The 14596-nt window shown below is 42.0% G+C and overlaps 3 protein-coding genes across 3 annotated transcripts in view; 1 reads left to right on the top strand and 2 right to left on the bottom strand.

Moving 5' to 3' along the window:
* The window catches only part of LOC120428101 (uncharacterized), a 581627-nt gene that overhangs the window by 270178 nt on the left and 296853 nt on the right, over positions 1 to 14596 (top strand). The window lies entirely within an intron of this gene.
* On the bottom strand, positions 1959 to 3755 carry LOC120428341 (short/branched chain specific acyl-CoA dehydrogenase, mitochondrial). The gene has a single exon (XM_039593343.2). The coding sequence runs from the start codon at positions 3687 to 3689 to the stop codon at positions 2415 to 2417; it is 1275 nt and encodes a 424-aa protein (XP_039449277.1). The 5' UTR covers positions 3690 to 3755; the 3' UTR covers positions 1959 to 2414.
* Positions 12046 to 13512, bottom strand: LOC120428576 (protein valois). The gene is made up of 3 exons (XM_039593612.2): positions 13013 to 13512; positions 12411 to 12952; positions 12046 to 12348 (listed from the first exon to the last, which is right to left on the bottom strand). The coding sequence occupies exons 1-3, from the start codon at positions 13373 to 13375 to the stop codon at positions 12153 to 12155; spliced, it is 1101 nt and encodes a 366-aa protein (XP_039449546.1). The 5' UTR covers positions 13376 to 13512; the 3' UTR covers positions 12046 to 12152.

Raw genomic sequence — 14596 nt, 5'->3', positions numbered from 1 at the left:
TTCAAAAGATTGAAGATCTGACGACCCTGTCAAAAGTTATACGTACTTAAGTGTTATTTATGCACTTTTTAGAAGCCGGATCTCATATATTTCTATGAAAACGTTGTCCGGATCTATCATGCAACCTGTCGTTAGATAGATAATCAAAAAAACTTTGCAACGAGTTCAATAGATTGCAGATATGACAACCCTAAGTGCCCTGAATTATGAAAATCTGACTACTCAATCTGATGGTATAAATAATTAATCAAGTTGATAGAACACTGAAAGGTCCGCCCTTTTGTATCTATTTTGGATAGCATTACCCTCTAAATGTGAGGAAGGCACCAACCATCTAAGGGTGGATTAAGTAACGTTTTTAAAAAAAAAATATTTTTTTAAACCATAAAACTTGGTGTTCCGATTTGCCCCACTTCCCGTTGACCTAGAGTGCTCATATTTTGGCCAGATGCTAGTTTCATATGAACAAACAATCTCTGAAAATTTCGGATTGTCAAAACTCGACGTGCGACAAGATAGCATGACAGCGTCGAATTGGTAGGCTGATTAAAAAAATTCTGACTGCTTTTAAACAACACCCAGCTAACGAACAAAAAAACTGTAATTTAGTTCAAACCATGGCCATGTAAAGCAAGATGTAAAGAATATAAATATTTATCCCAAAACTGTGATTCAAATTTGTTTGTCGCCGAATGGTTACGCTGTCCGCTTTGTAAGCGGATGATTCTGGGTTTGATTCCCATCTGCTGCAACCTTCCATCGGATGAGGAAGTAAAACGTCGGTCCCGGCCTTGGTTGTTAGGCCGTTAAGTCATTCCAGGTGTAGGAGTCGTCTCCATGCCATAAATACAAACAACACACCAAACCAAGCCTACTCCGGTGGAATCGCTGGCGGCGGTTGGACTCGCAATCCAAAGGTCGCCAGTTCAAACGCTGGGGTGGAAGGTTCCTTGGAGTAGAAAGAGGTTTGGGTGCTCTCCCCCTTCAAGCCTTCGGACTCCTAGGTTCGAGCAGAAAAATGCAAAAGAGACCTTAAAAGACTCGGGGGTCGTTAATGTGGATGGTTTGATTTGATTTGTGCGCATACTAGCGTCAGATTCCCAGTGCCTTGCAAAATCGTAATCTTCCGTAATCAATCAGAACTCGCGGGTTGTACAGAACACATTATTGGATGGACTAAAAGTGGACTGTAAACATTTGTCTTAGTAAAAAATGTGTCTGAACTGGTCAGTAGTACGGTTCACAAAGCAATGACCAACCGCAAGTCGGTTTCTGCTGGCCAAAGCTACCTAATTTGAACCTCAGAACTCCAGGCAATCATTGGATGTTCTGTTTCTGTTTGTATTTGTTATGCTGACTGTTTTTTTTTTATGTTGCTGTACTAGAGCATAATCTGCACTGGCTCACAAAACCTACTCAGACCTGATTTTGGCGCGTTCAAAATTCAAATCACAAAACTTATTACAGTGGACTCTCTCACTGTCGATATTAAAGGGACCGATGAGAGCGGGGGTTATCAAATTATAGAACAAAAAATCAAAGCATGGTTCTCGAAGGGACTGACAAATTAAATTGACAGCAGGAGCAATATTGATATCGAGAAGATCGACGGCCAGAGAGCCGACTGTATTTCCAAACAAACATGTTTTGAAAAGATTTATCTCACTCAGAGGCTAGGTTAAATAGTTACATTCGCTCTGAAAACCTTAAAACAGACAAGTTATTGCTATGCAATCTAGGTCAATAGAACCACTTGCAGTAATTGCGATTAGAAACATGCCGCCCACCCAACCTTCGTGCACTCATTGCAAAACAACCCGAGTAGAGGACTACGTCAATCAATATTAGCAAAAGAGAAGCTAATCAAACCAGTTCCAGCTGCGCAGAGAAATTCAGTCACGATTGTCATCCGAAATTATTCGCATTCCCATGCCAATTGAGAGAATAAAAGTCGCAAATTGGTTCTACCATACTGTTTTCATACTTTATTATCGAGTTCATTTAACACCTTAAAAATTAAAACCGCCACAGCTCGCAGCTGTGCCGGCATATATCATTATCATATCATTTCTTATCTTTCGTTTTTTTTTTTTTGCAATTTATCTAACTTGACGTCGTTATCACTGTTCACATTTTTTTCAAGAGAACAAAAAATTAAATGCAATATTCTGAGTTAGTCGTACGATGTGTCCGGTCCGGTCCGTCTCGTCTCTACATGCTCGTTTTTTTTTTGTGTGTTGGTTTATCAGCTCCAAATCGAGGCGTTCTTTTTTTTTTCTCGTTGTGTGTTTGTGTTTGCACAGGTTCTTTTTTTCAGTTGAGCGTGAGCTGATGAGTTATGAAACGCACACGCGCGGAGGCGTTGCGTAACCAAACTCCTCTGGAAGACTTGGGTTTTGAGGGGTGGGATGATCTTACGATTGGTACTCCTTCTTCATGACCTTGGCGATCGTGCTGAGCTGCATGTTGGAGGTTCCCTCGTAGATGGCACCGATCTTGCAATCGCGGTAGAACTTCTCCTGGGGGAAGTCCTTGGTGAAGCCGACGCCGCCCATCCAGTCGATGCACTTGACGGTGGTGCGTTGGGCGACCTCCGAGGCGTACAGCTTGGCCATGGCAGCCTGCTTGAGGAAGGGAACCTTGGCCTCCTGCAGACGGGCAGCGTTGTAGACGAGGAGTCGGGCGGCCTCGATTTCGGTGGCGATCGTGGCGACCTGGTGCTGCATGCTCTGGAACGAGTAGATGTCCGAACCGAACTGCTTGCGCTCGAGCAGGTACGGGATGGTCGCGTCCAGGCAACCCTGGGCACAGCCGATCATCTGGGCACCGATGCCGATGCGACCCTCGTTGAGGAATCCGGCCGCGTACTGGTAGCCCTTGCCGAACTCGCCCAGAATGTTCTCCTCGGGCACGCGCACGTTGTCCAGATGCAGTTGGCACGTTCCGGACGCGCAGATTCCGAGCTTGTTCTCGCGCTTGCCCACGGTGAAGCCCTCCATGTCGCGGTCAACGATGAACGTCGTAATGCCACGATAGCCGGCCGATGGGTTGGCGTTGGCCATGATCAGGAACATTCCGGACATGTCCGAGTTGGAGATCCACATTTTGCTACCGTTTAGGATGTAGTGATTGCCGTCCTTCTTGGCCGTCGTCTTCAGGCCGAACGCATCCGATCCGGCCGAGGGTTCCGACAGGGCAAAGCTACCGCTGTACTCCGAGCACAACTTGGGCAGGTACTTCTTCTTCTGCTCTTCCGTGCCCAACTTGATCATGAGCGAGTTGACGAGCGTGTTGTGAATATCAACCAGGGCAGCCACGGCCGGATCCACCTTGGACAGCTCCTCGACGACCAGCATCATGGTCATGAAGTTGCACCCACTGCCACCGTACTCCTCACCGACCTCAACGCCCATCAGCCCATTGTCGAACACCGCCTTCACCACACTCGGATCGAACTGGTGCTCTTCGTCCATTTTCTTGACCAGCGGCAGGATCTGCTCCTGGGCCAACTTGGCAACGGTTTCCTTCATCATGAGCTCGTCCTCGCTCAGGAAGGTCAACGGAGCGGTCGGGCCCTGGGCCGTGCCGAAAGAAGTCGACGAGAACTTGGCCGCGGGCTGGACCAGACTTTTGCGGCTAACGGCCGCCGCCGCCCGCTGAACCGTACTCCGGAGCACACTCTGCATCATCTTGAAGTTTGGAAGGGAAAACGACCGATCTTCACCAGACTCGTAACTCAACTAAAGTGGCGAGAGCTAGCTGGCTGGCTGGACAGACCGGTCTAAGCAGCAGGTTCTTCGTAAATGTATCTGTGGGGGTGCGTCCGCGTCTGTATTAGAGCCATAAATGTACGCGCAGATTTCGGGTTACTAACCGAAACTGCCCATGAGATGGAAAGGGACGGCGCGGCGATTGAGCGAATTCAATAACTCTGATAGGGCACGTTGCGCTGAATATGAGATCTGGAGAGCACCTTGTAATAAGACTAGTTTAACAAATCTGGTTAAATTTTATATTTGTAAGCATCATTACACATTGTAAACTTCGTGTTTAACAATTAGTCAAAATTAATGTAAAAAAAAAAAACCTAAACGTAACTCTAGTACAAACATCGCGATCGCTGATCATAGAAATAGCAAAAGCTCGCCAACAATTTCAACCGCCACCCTACCATCATGTGTCTACATAACATTGGAAACGGCAATCAGCCAACCAAAACCGCGACTTTTCTTATCAGTCTCCGCGGTCTCTCCGGCTGTGTTGTGGTGCTGCTGACGACGAAGATGACAACGCGTGTGACGCGATCGAGAGCGCCGTTTCGATCTTTCCATGTGTTGGCGTGGACAAGCCCGCCGATATTATTATGTGTTGATATAGATTTACACGTTGGCAAAACTACATGCATGTTAAACTTTTTAAATTGTGTGGGTGAATCTCGGACAACTTAGGTCAGAAAACGTAACTAAATCCATCTACAGGTGGTTGAAACCTACCTAACATTTATCTAAGTATATTTAACCAAGACAAAAACATTCGTTTAAAACAGCGGTTCTCAACCTGGGGTATAGGTACGCCTGGAGGTACCTTGAGTGGTCTCAGGGGGTACCGGAAGAAAAACCCCGTAATGGCGGACATTTGAATAATATCCCAGACAAAATACATGGTTTTCCCAGAAACATTTTTTTTCGAATTGTTGGCCAAGCTATGATTTTAAAAAATCGACAAAACACATAGCAAATATTTAAATGAGAAAAATCGATAAGAAATTTTATTTATTTCAATAAATTGTACCGTTTTAACGAGCATTTCCTTAGCTTGCCCCCTACATGGGCATTGTTTGGCCTACCCAGTACTTGTTTTAAAACAATTCTAGACACAAACTTTAACTTTTTAACAATATTTTTCGATTTTTTTTAATATTCAATAAAATATTTATTCACTTTTAAAGTATTTTTAAATAACCCTGAATCAATGCGGTTTCAAAAACACCCAGGAAGCAAAAAAAAAATTGGTCCAAGAAAATTCCAGAATTAGTTTAAATTCTATCAATGTCCCCCGAGTTACAGTTACAGAACATTTAAACAGATTCTAAAGTACAGAACAGAAGTTTCTCATACAAACAATCCGATATTTGTAATTTAAAAGAAACTCCTATGAGCGAAAAATTTTCATGTTTAAAAACTAAGGGGTACCAGCGGCTTAAGCAAAACGAAAAGGGGTAAGTTTGTAAATAATAAATATTTTTTTGTTTTTGAAACATTAATAAAAAAAATCTCTGGTTTCATAGGCATTTTCAGTTGAACAAATTTCATATAAAATGTGAAAACTTTTGATTTTTGCTTCTAATTCAGTTTTAAATGCAATATTAATCGATAATTTTATATACAGAAATAGTTTTAACAAATGTTAGGCAAAATTCTGACTTTTAAACAATTTTACCTAAAATTTATATGTATTTTGTTAAAAAGCTTATAAACTTAGTTAACTAAATATAAACTTGGTTTTTTTTTTCCTTGAAAACTTTATTAGCAACCTTAGTAATGGTAAATTTGACGTAAACATAAAGTTTGAACACCTTAAATCTGATTTTAACAAGAAAAACTATGACTATCAAAGTCACCCCGGAGTTCACAATTAGAATTTTTAACGTAACTATTTTTTTAAACACTGTTGAAAAAACTTTTTTTCAAAAATGGTGTATGGACCTTGTGTGGGCTACCCCAGTACATGTTTTAAAAATAATAATCTTAAGACAAAACTTACCAGTTGGAAAATATTCCTAAAATAAATTGAAATCCTATCAAAGTCACCCCGGTTTACGGTACCTAGACAAGAAAAGGTTGATAACCGCTGGAAACGAGGCTGGAAACATATTCTGTAAATTCCACTTTCAAGTTCTTATAAACTTCAGATAGGGTTGTTCCTCCCCTGCAGATTCTGTGAAATGTGTTCCGTTCTCAGAATACTCTCTGCGGTAATCACAAAGCCAGTAGAGCTGGCCGCTTTCATTCTTGTAATACATTTTCGGGTGTTCTCGGATGTACTGCAATTATTAAGAATTTAAAAAAGTGCTTGGGCTTAATCTAATCACTTTCCAGCATGCTTTCATCTGACTGGCTGCGTTTGATTAGATTAGATTATAAACTTCATATAGGATTGTCTGCAATTCAAACTCCATGAGGAATCAGAAAGAATTCCATATTGAAACCGGTCGTTTTATGGATCCGTACATCACTTTTATCTAAATCTGATATTCGGCTTCTAAAAAGTATATAAATATTTAGATTTTTTTAGATCACAGAATCTTTATGGGACATTTTGAAGTGCTTTAAAAGTCTTTCCAATTTATATAAAATGATGGTAATATTCATCAGGAAATGGTGACCGATTTTGTGTCGAAAAAAAAGTGTCATATTACATCAGAAATTGGTGAATATTCATCAGTTTTGATAAATTTTCATCAGGTTCACATTTTTACACATTTTTTATGTAATATTACTCAAAAAAGATGTGATATTTTCAAATTTTCAACCTACCAAAATTCCACTTTTTTTCTGTGATATTGTGTTTCAGATGTTTAAAGGACCTTTTAAAAAAAACTCAAGAAATGTACAAGCATTTGCCCTCCTTTTGATCCCGAGTCGAAATGTAAACTTGAAGGTGCGTCTAGGAACCTAATTTTAAAAGCTAATATTTCGAGCAATTTTAAACCCTTTCCTCAGCGAGCAAGACAAAACCTTCCAAATAATACTGAGAACATAAGGAAGAGGTTGGAGACGAACTTCTCCGTTCCGTCAAAGCTTTAAATTTGGGTGAGCTTGTCTGGGTGATGATAAGATAAAATGCGAACGTGGAACCGAAATGGCGATTGACCTTCAAATGTTTTGAGAAGCGCGCGTGTTTTTTTTCGGTTCGGTTTGGTTTTGACCAAAAGAACAGCGCAGTTATGTTCTCGTTACGTAAACAAAAAAACTCATGAACGTTTGTGTTGTGATTGTGGATTTTTGCTTAATCATTCACATAAACCGGTTATTCTAGACCAGTTTAATTTTTTTACTGGAACGAGTTCTTCTTATCTCGTTACTCGTCTTTTTTGAATTTTTGAATTTTAATTTTTTTTAAGGCAGGAAAAGCCACCACCTTATTTTAAGAAGAGTTTTTTTAACCTAACTAGCTAGAACTGAACCTGTAAAAATGAAACCTCGTATCCAGTCCTAATGAAGCTAACTATCGTCTCTAGAGCACAGAACTTGTTTTCCCATTTGTTATAAAATAAATTAAAGTTGTTAAAGTCGTCGACCGACTGACATGGATTGAATACTAACATGTTAAGAAAATTATTGTTCGCATTAGCACATTTTTTGTTGTTGTCAACTCAATTTGAGCTACGACTCTAACCGAAACTTTAAACTAAATGCTAATCAATCTGATTACTACTAATTTATGGAAATTGCTAATAAATCGTGTTTCAAATATTAGACCGCAACATTTGTTTTTGTTCTGGTTCCAACAATTGCAAACTGTTTTGAAAAGTGTATTTTTGAATGCTTAAATGAAACTTATTTAATTTGGCTCAAGCATAAGGTTTTTGGTTGGTCCTTTCGTTTCCAAATAAAGAATTTAAAAAATCACAGGGGCTGTTGCTTTGACCTACAAAACGCTAAAAACCTTTTTTCGTTTTCGTTTTACGGAGCAAGGTGGGGGACGCGGCCTCAAGTCAGTCCAAGTCCGCTTTCTTGACGAAAAAAGGGTAGTGGCCGAACTAGTATTGCATACAAAATGAACACCACCGGAAGATATAGGGGATCGGGAGGAGGAAGGTGAAAGGAAATTAGGCATGGCATGCACGCCTTCTTTTCCGGTTACGCATTTTAACTCGGCCGGGGGTGTTACATTACGTAGGGTTTGATGTAAGTATAAGCGCCTAACCATTTATAGTGTGCCTATCAATTTTCATTAAAGCAAGTACTGTTTTATTTTTAGTTTGAATTCAAAAACTAATTGTTATTTACTGTGTATTGTTTTCTCCTGAAATCTTCCCTAATGTTGAATCGTGTTTATCTGTTGCTATTTCTTTTGTCGCGGTGTTTTGTTACAATATTTTGGTCCTAAGCATTTTAGAAATGTTTTTCAAAAGTACAATAGTAATATTTGTGTTAATCCTTTAATCATTCCATAAATTGAGTAAGGGTTCGAACCTCACTTGCTTAAGAAAAAGGTGAAGTTTCAAAACAATGGACAGTGAAGGAAATATACTATGTAAAGAATCAATAGTAAAAGAAAGATAGTAATTTATGAAGTAGATAAAGAAATTAAAAATAGTTAATAAATAGAGGTAACAAACAAGCTTAGATTGTATTGAGGGCAATTTACAGGGAAGATGAGAAATTATTCAAATAGATAAATAAAGAAAAGGTACATGATAAACAAAATTGACATCGCTGCCAAATTGAGGGAAAGCAGACAGTTTGTTACAGCAGCATCAATTGGTAAAATAGAGTGGAAAAGCGTTGAGAAATAAGAGAATCAAATAAGTAAAATCGAAATCAAATCTTGACTTTTTTTTGATAAGGTCCTATAAACAAATGTAAACATTGAGTGTATCCCGCTTACTCCGATGGACTTTGACATAAGGTGTGAAAGGGATACACTCAATGTTTACATTTGTTTATAGGACCTTATCAAAAAAAAGTCAAGAAATGGAGGATAGTAAACAGAAGCCGTTTTAGAAAATCAGTGAAACATAATAAACAGAAGATAGCTGTTAGCTGAAATGGAAAGAAGAGAAACCCCGTTCTGTGATGCTCAGGTACATCCACAGCAGTTGACTCAACATACTGCGAATCAAAACAATACCGTCTACAATCACAAATTACTTCCCCTTTCCACATTGACGCGCCCCTTTCTTTTAGCCGTCTCGACTCTGACCCTTGCTGGTCAAAGGCTTACGAGTCGTTTCCACAGGCCACCAGCTAGGTTACACCTTGTCATCATGATGACTAAACCAAGCCAACGTGGAGGTAAGAAAATAGGACACTTGCAAGGAACCAGAGCTATACTGTTCTGATCAAGATAATTCGGATGATCTAACAGAACTACGGATATAGTTAGTAGCGCTCCTTCCAGGATGTCCAGGGGCGTCAACCAAAGAGCACGCAACAAGATCAGTGCCATTGAATGCTCTTAGGTATCAATCCTTGGCCTGCAGAGTCTGAAAGCATGTTTAAAGAAGAAAAAAGAAATGAAAACAATTTTTACCGTGGCAAAATGTAAAACATTACTTTGAATAATTATTCAAATTCAAATTCGGTTTTATTGGTGAATAATCAGATACAATAAGTTCTTTTGAGGTACAAAACAGAGTTTTGGAGTTCCTTTCAGCTGTGTGTTACATCATAATCCATTTTGGAACAGTTATTGCTTGTAAATAAAGGTGTTGCCAAGAGTAAGAAAAATTAAGAAAAAAAAAACTTACTAAACTTGCTAGGAAAAGGGGATAGAAATAGAGAAAGCTTAAAACTAGATCACAGTTTTTTATCCTTTATAGATGTGCTTAATCATTAATTCCCCGAGGGCTAGAAATTGCTCCGCCTTGTTACGGCAGCTCCGAAACCGCGTCATCATCTCCCCCGCGAGAGCAAAGAACTCCGGCAGGGTAAAGAGATCTTCCCCGGTCACTTCTTGCTGGGCCGCATTGCCGCTGCCGGCAGCGACCACGCTGGCAAACGATCGCCCCCAGCCAGGAGGGAACGCTGAGTTGTCCGCTGGAACCGTTCGCTGGCCAGCTGCAGGAACGGCTGCACTCGTACTTCGCTGAGGAGGGTGGGACGCTGCTGCTTTCTTCTTCCTCTTTTCCTGCTCCTCGAGGTAGGACTTTCGCGCGACGCATCCGCGGTAATTACCGGTATGGTTACCGCCGCAGTTCGCGCACTTTACGCGCGGCTTGGTTTGTTCTGCGTTTTCCCCCAAGTCCGCCTTTCGTGGCAGTGCGCACACCTCCGAGAGGTGTGACTCACCGCACTTCACGCAGCGGGGCTGGAGGTTGCAGTTCCGCGAGCCGTGGCCGAATTTCTGGCAACGGTGGCATTGCGCTGCGTCCGTCGGGTTTTTGGCGTAAAACCGCCAGTTTACCCAAAAACCGTCCAACGCCTTAGTCCGCCGCAGGTCTTGAATTTTGACGGTACCGCGGTCGAAGTACAACAGGTACAGTGTGTGTGTACCTGTGACGGTTGTCTTCCGCGAGAGGACTTTTATGTCTCGCGGCGTTATTCCGACACCCGAGAGGTGCTCCTTGAGGACGGAGATCGGGCGGTCTTGATACCCCTGCAAGACGACCTTAACAGCTGTCTTCTGCACGGGGTCGAATGTGTAGAACTTGAAGCTTTTACACTTCAATTTCTCCACAACCAGGTCGAAGTTCTTTTGGTCAAACGTGAACACTTGCACTGACGATTTACCTATTTTGAGGCAGTACACGAGGCCTTCCAGCTGCTCGTCAACATCGTCCGCCAACGTGTCCAAAACGAAAATTGGTGGTGGTCGTCGTTCCTTTGGAGTAATTACTTTTTTTGGCGAAATCACTTTCTTCCGTGCACGACCATGGTCGTCGTCGTCGTCGGTAGTGCTACCGTCGGTGTTGTTGTAGCTGCTTTCCTCGTCACTCAGTCTCGCGAACTTGTTACTAGTGGGAATGTTGGCGGATGTTGAAGCGCCATCGGTCGACAGATTGCCGGAAGTAGCTGAACGGAGCCTTATAGGGCTGCGGCCCTGGACACGGTAATTAGGGTGTAATAACTTGGGGTCAAATCCTTTGGCGCACACACTCCCCGGCGCGATGGCGGACGACGCGGCGTTGGTTTGTTTACCTTTTTGCACACGGCCGGTAGACGAACTTCGCGGGTTTTTCGAGGCCGCACTCGAACTGCCACGGCCACGGCCGGCCCTTGGCATGCTGTTGGAGCAAACTCGCGGCGAATCACGGTAAATTACGGCGAAAAATTTCCAAAAAACGATGGAGCACTGAGCACTTGACTGCTGCTTGCACTCGTGCGTACACGGAGGTGAGAATAATTATAATTATCTTTGAAATCAGATGTATTCTAAATAAAATAGTAGTTTATGCAACAAGTTGCAAAAAGAAGATTTTTTCAGCACCCGAGTTGGATAAATACGAAGAGTGCTGAAAAAATCAAGTTTTGCAACGAGTTCCATACAACATTTTTTGCAATTCCGAAAAACACCCATTGAGTGAAATTTTAAGTCAAATTTTCATGTATTTTGCCAATAAATCGTTTAAATCAAAAAAATGTTGAAAAGTGTTACATTTCGAAACAAGTGCTGAAAAGTGTTGCTATTCGATTCTGTTATTTTTGGTACAGAAAAGTAGGCTATTTCGTCGTTCAAGAATGACAGGAAAAGTAAGTAGTTTCACGACGGAATTGCAAAAAAAAACTTTAATTGGTTCCGCGTTGCATAATTTATTATTATTTTTCAGCACTCGTTGTATTTATCGAACTCTGCAAGCCCTCGTTGAAGAAGTGCTAGACTTCTAAAAAACAACAGTTTGCAACAAACGTTACTATTTTGATTCCGTATTTTTTGAGTTGCACATAAAAAATGTTAGTGGGGTATTTTTCCAGGGTAGCTTTTTTCAGAAATGTATTTTTCATCACCTAAAAATTTGCCGAAGACTCCATATCGGGGTCGGTAGTGCCGTGGTAAGCGTGGTTGCCTCACACCCCAGCTGGCCTGGGTTCGCTTCCACTCTCACTTGCTCTTTTCAAATATTTGCAAAGACGCCTTTACAAAAAAAAAAAAAATTATGAAATCGGAGGATTTTGTTTAAGAATGGAAGCCAAAAATAAGTTTGATTATAGTGTGCTTTCATTACTAACAAAAGGGTTACTGAAATTTGTTTCCTGAGAATATCTTATCGATGATGATGCTTTGTTTTATAACGTTTGCAATCCGCTAAAATCACTGTCTTCAAGCGCAGCGAAAGGGTCAGTTCTTTCAATTCTACCGATAAACCTTCTCACCAGTTCTAAGTATTTCAATCGCTTTAGTTGCAACGCATTCAACAGTCAAAATATGGTACAATTCCTGCAAATTACAACCAACCTTACATCGCCTTGAGTAGCAGAGAAAGCAGCTCAGAACTCAACCCGTCGGACAAAGGTGTTCCACCCGACCAGCCAGCAGGCGCCCATCTGTCCCTCAGCAGGCTTGTCCCACAGAACGTCCCGCAAATAGTCGGGCGCCGGTGGCGTACTCTCGTGCAACAGATCGAACTGACCTCCCTCGTAGAACTTGGCCCGGTTGGTGTTTCCGAGGACCGCAAAGCGGGTGCTGGAATGGGTTCGAAGTTAGATCATTTTGATTTTGGGTGGTGGAGGTTTGCTGATTCTTACCCGTCGAAGGAGATCTTGTGGATCTTTTTGTTGAACACTTTCGCGGAATGTAGAAAAACGTTCGGCTGCCGAGTGTCCACAAAGTGAACACTGCCGGCCGCGTCCCCGAGGGCAACGATTCCGTTAGCCTCGTCCGTGGTCGTCCAGTAGGCCGTTGTGAACGCAAACTGGTGCTTCGCGAAGAGCGCCGTCGCCGGCCGGGGCTTGCGCAGATCCCACAACAGTGCGGACCGGTCCAGCGAGGTAGAAGCGAAGGTGGACAGTTCGTTCCGGTTGGTGGTCAGTGCGGTGATTTCGTCCGTGTGGGCATTCGTCATGGTCGTAATGGAGGCCAGATCGGCCCCGTACAGCCACACTTTGATGCAACCGTCGTGCGATCCGGTGACCAGTTTATTTTCATCCCCGTGGAACAGGTCCATCGCGGACACCGCTTCGATATGCTCGGACTGGACGTCCACCTGGTAAAGCGAATAGCCATCGCCGCGGGCAGGGTTCCGGGTGGACCACAGCTCGACCGAACCTTTGTCGCTGCCCAGGAGGAACTGCAAGAGAAACTCAAATTAATTAACCTAATCCAATCTCTTTCAAATCGTCAACCTCACCAAATTGGGATCCTGTGTAAACTTAAGCGCCGTAATCGAGTACCGGCACTGCCGCTTGAAGCAAGCCTTCGACTGGTCCAGAACATTCGCGGCGTTTTCCCACCCGTAAAAGCTCGATTCCCACCGGCGACCCATGTAATTGTTCCCAACCAGAATCACCTGACCGGCAGAGTTGCGCGCGGCCAGCTCCAGGCAGGGATTTAGTGCCGTAGGAGCGCTCGTCTTCCGGGTCATGCGATACTGCTGCGAGTTCAGGTTTGGATAGTCCACCGATCCGGCCATCTCTTCGACGGTTGCCGGCGGCCGGTACTCCGGCGGATCCGTGAACATATCGATCATGTTCATCCGTTGGCTGTAGTCCATCTTGGCGGTCGCTTGATGTTAGAATTTTTAAAATTATTTCAACTTTTCAAATTCAAAACATTTTAGGTCAATTTCTGGCGAAAAAACACTGAGCAGCTTGAGGAGGTTATGGATTCTCTTGCTGATGCCAAAAACTTTGGATGTAAACAAAAGTTTCACGTGCAGTGGCGGTCGAAAATGGGGTTCGCTTAGAGGTCGAAATGCCAAGTGTCGGCATTAACGGAAGGATGTGCAGGGCTGCTACAGCATTGGCTACTTGAGAAAACTCTAAATTTAAAAATTTAAGGGGTTTATAGGGTCCTAAAGACCCACGTTAATTTTCATGAAAAACGGAAAAAAATATTATAATAAACCAATTTCTGATCACTTTTTGCCTTTCTTACTAAAGAAGGTATAGGTTTTACTTTATGGCTGGACACCATTTCCATCTTCGTAAATATTACAATTGGGTACTAAAGCTCTATGTCAATTTTTATGTACAACGGTAAAAACACGATTAAAAACCATTTCTGATCACTTTTTTTTTTCATTTTAATGTAAAATTTTTTTATGACAAGACAACATTTTTTCGATGGATAAACTATGGTCCCCTTGGAACGAGCTGTCAAGTAGGAGCTTTCCTGTCAAGAAGGACCTCGAGGTTAATTTTTCAATTGGGTACTAAAGCCCTATGTCAATTTTTATGTACAACGGTAAAAAACACGATTAAAAACCATTTCTGATCACTTTTTTTCATTTTAATGCTAAATATTTTTTTGACTAGACAACATTTTTTCGATGGATCAACTATGGTCCCCTTGGAACAAGCTGTCAAGTAGGAGCTTTTCTGTCAAGAAGGACCGCGAGGTTAATTTTTCAAAATTGATTTAAAAATCCACTTTAAACTCTTTGTGGTCGTACAAAGGGTTATTGTACTCAGAAAAATAAGCTTTATCGCTGTAAACAATAATATCAGCAATCTAAGCTTCATTTTAGGACCCAATTCTAGAGTTTTTTTTTATTAGGTCCTATAAACATATGAAAGACAATAGTTTATTGGTCCTCTAAAAAAAAAAAAAAACTCTGGAATTTCATCGAAAAAATCGCTAAAAAAATCACACTGCATCGATTTTTGACCCTCTATCGATTCATACCTAATAACAGAACTCGTCTATCTCCAACCCTCGAATTTTGAGAAAAAAATCCGTTGGAGTTGCGAGTTCGAGCTTTATCGTTGAGAAC

This window comes from Culex pipiens, chromosome 2 (assembly GCF_016801865.2).
Source record: "Culex pipiens pallens isolate TS chromosome 2, TS_CPP_V2, whole genome shotgun sequence".
In the NCBI taxonomy this organism is placed as follows: domain Eukaryota; kingdom Metazoa; phylum Arthropoda; class Insecta; order Diptera; family Culicidae; genus Culex; species Culex pipiens.
This window is presented reverse-complemented; position numbering and strand designations above follow the sequence as displayed.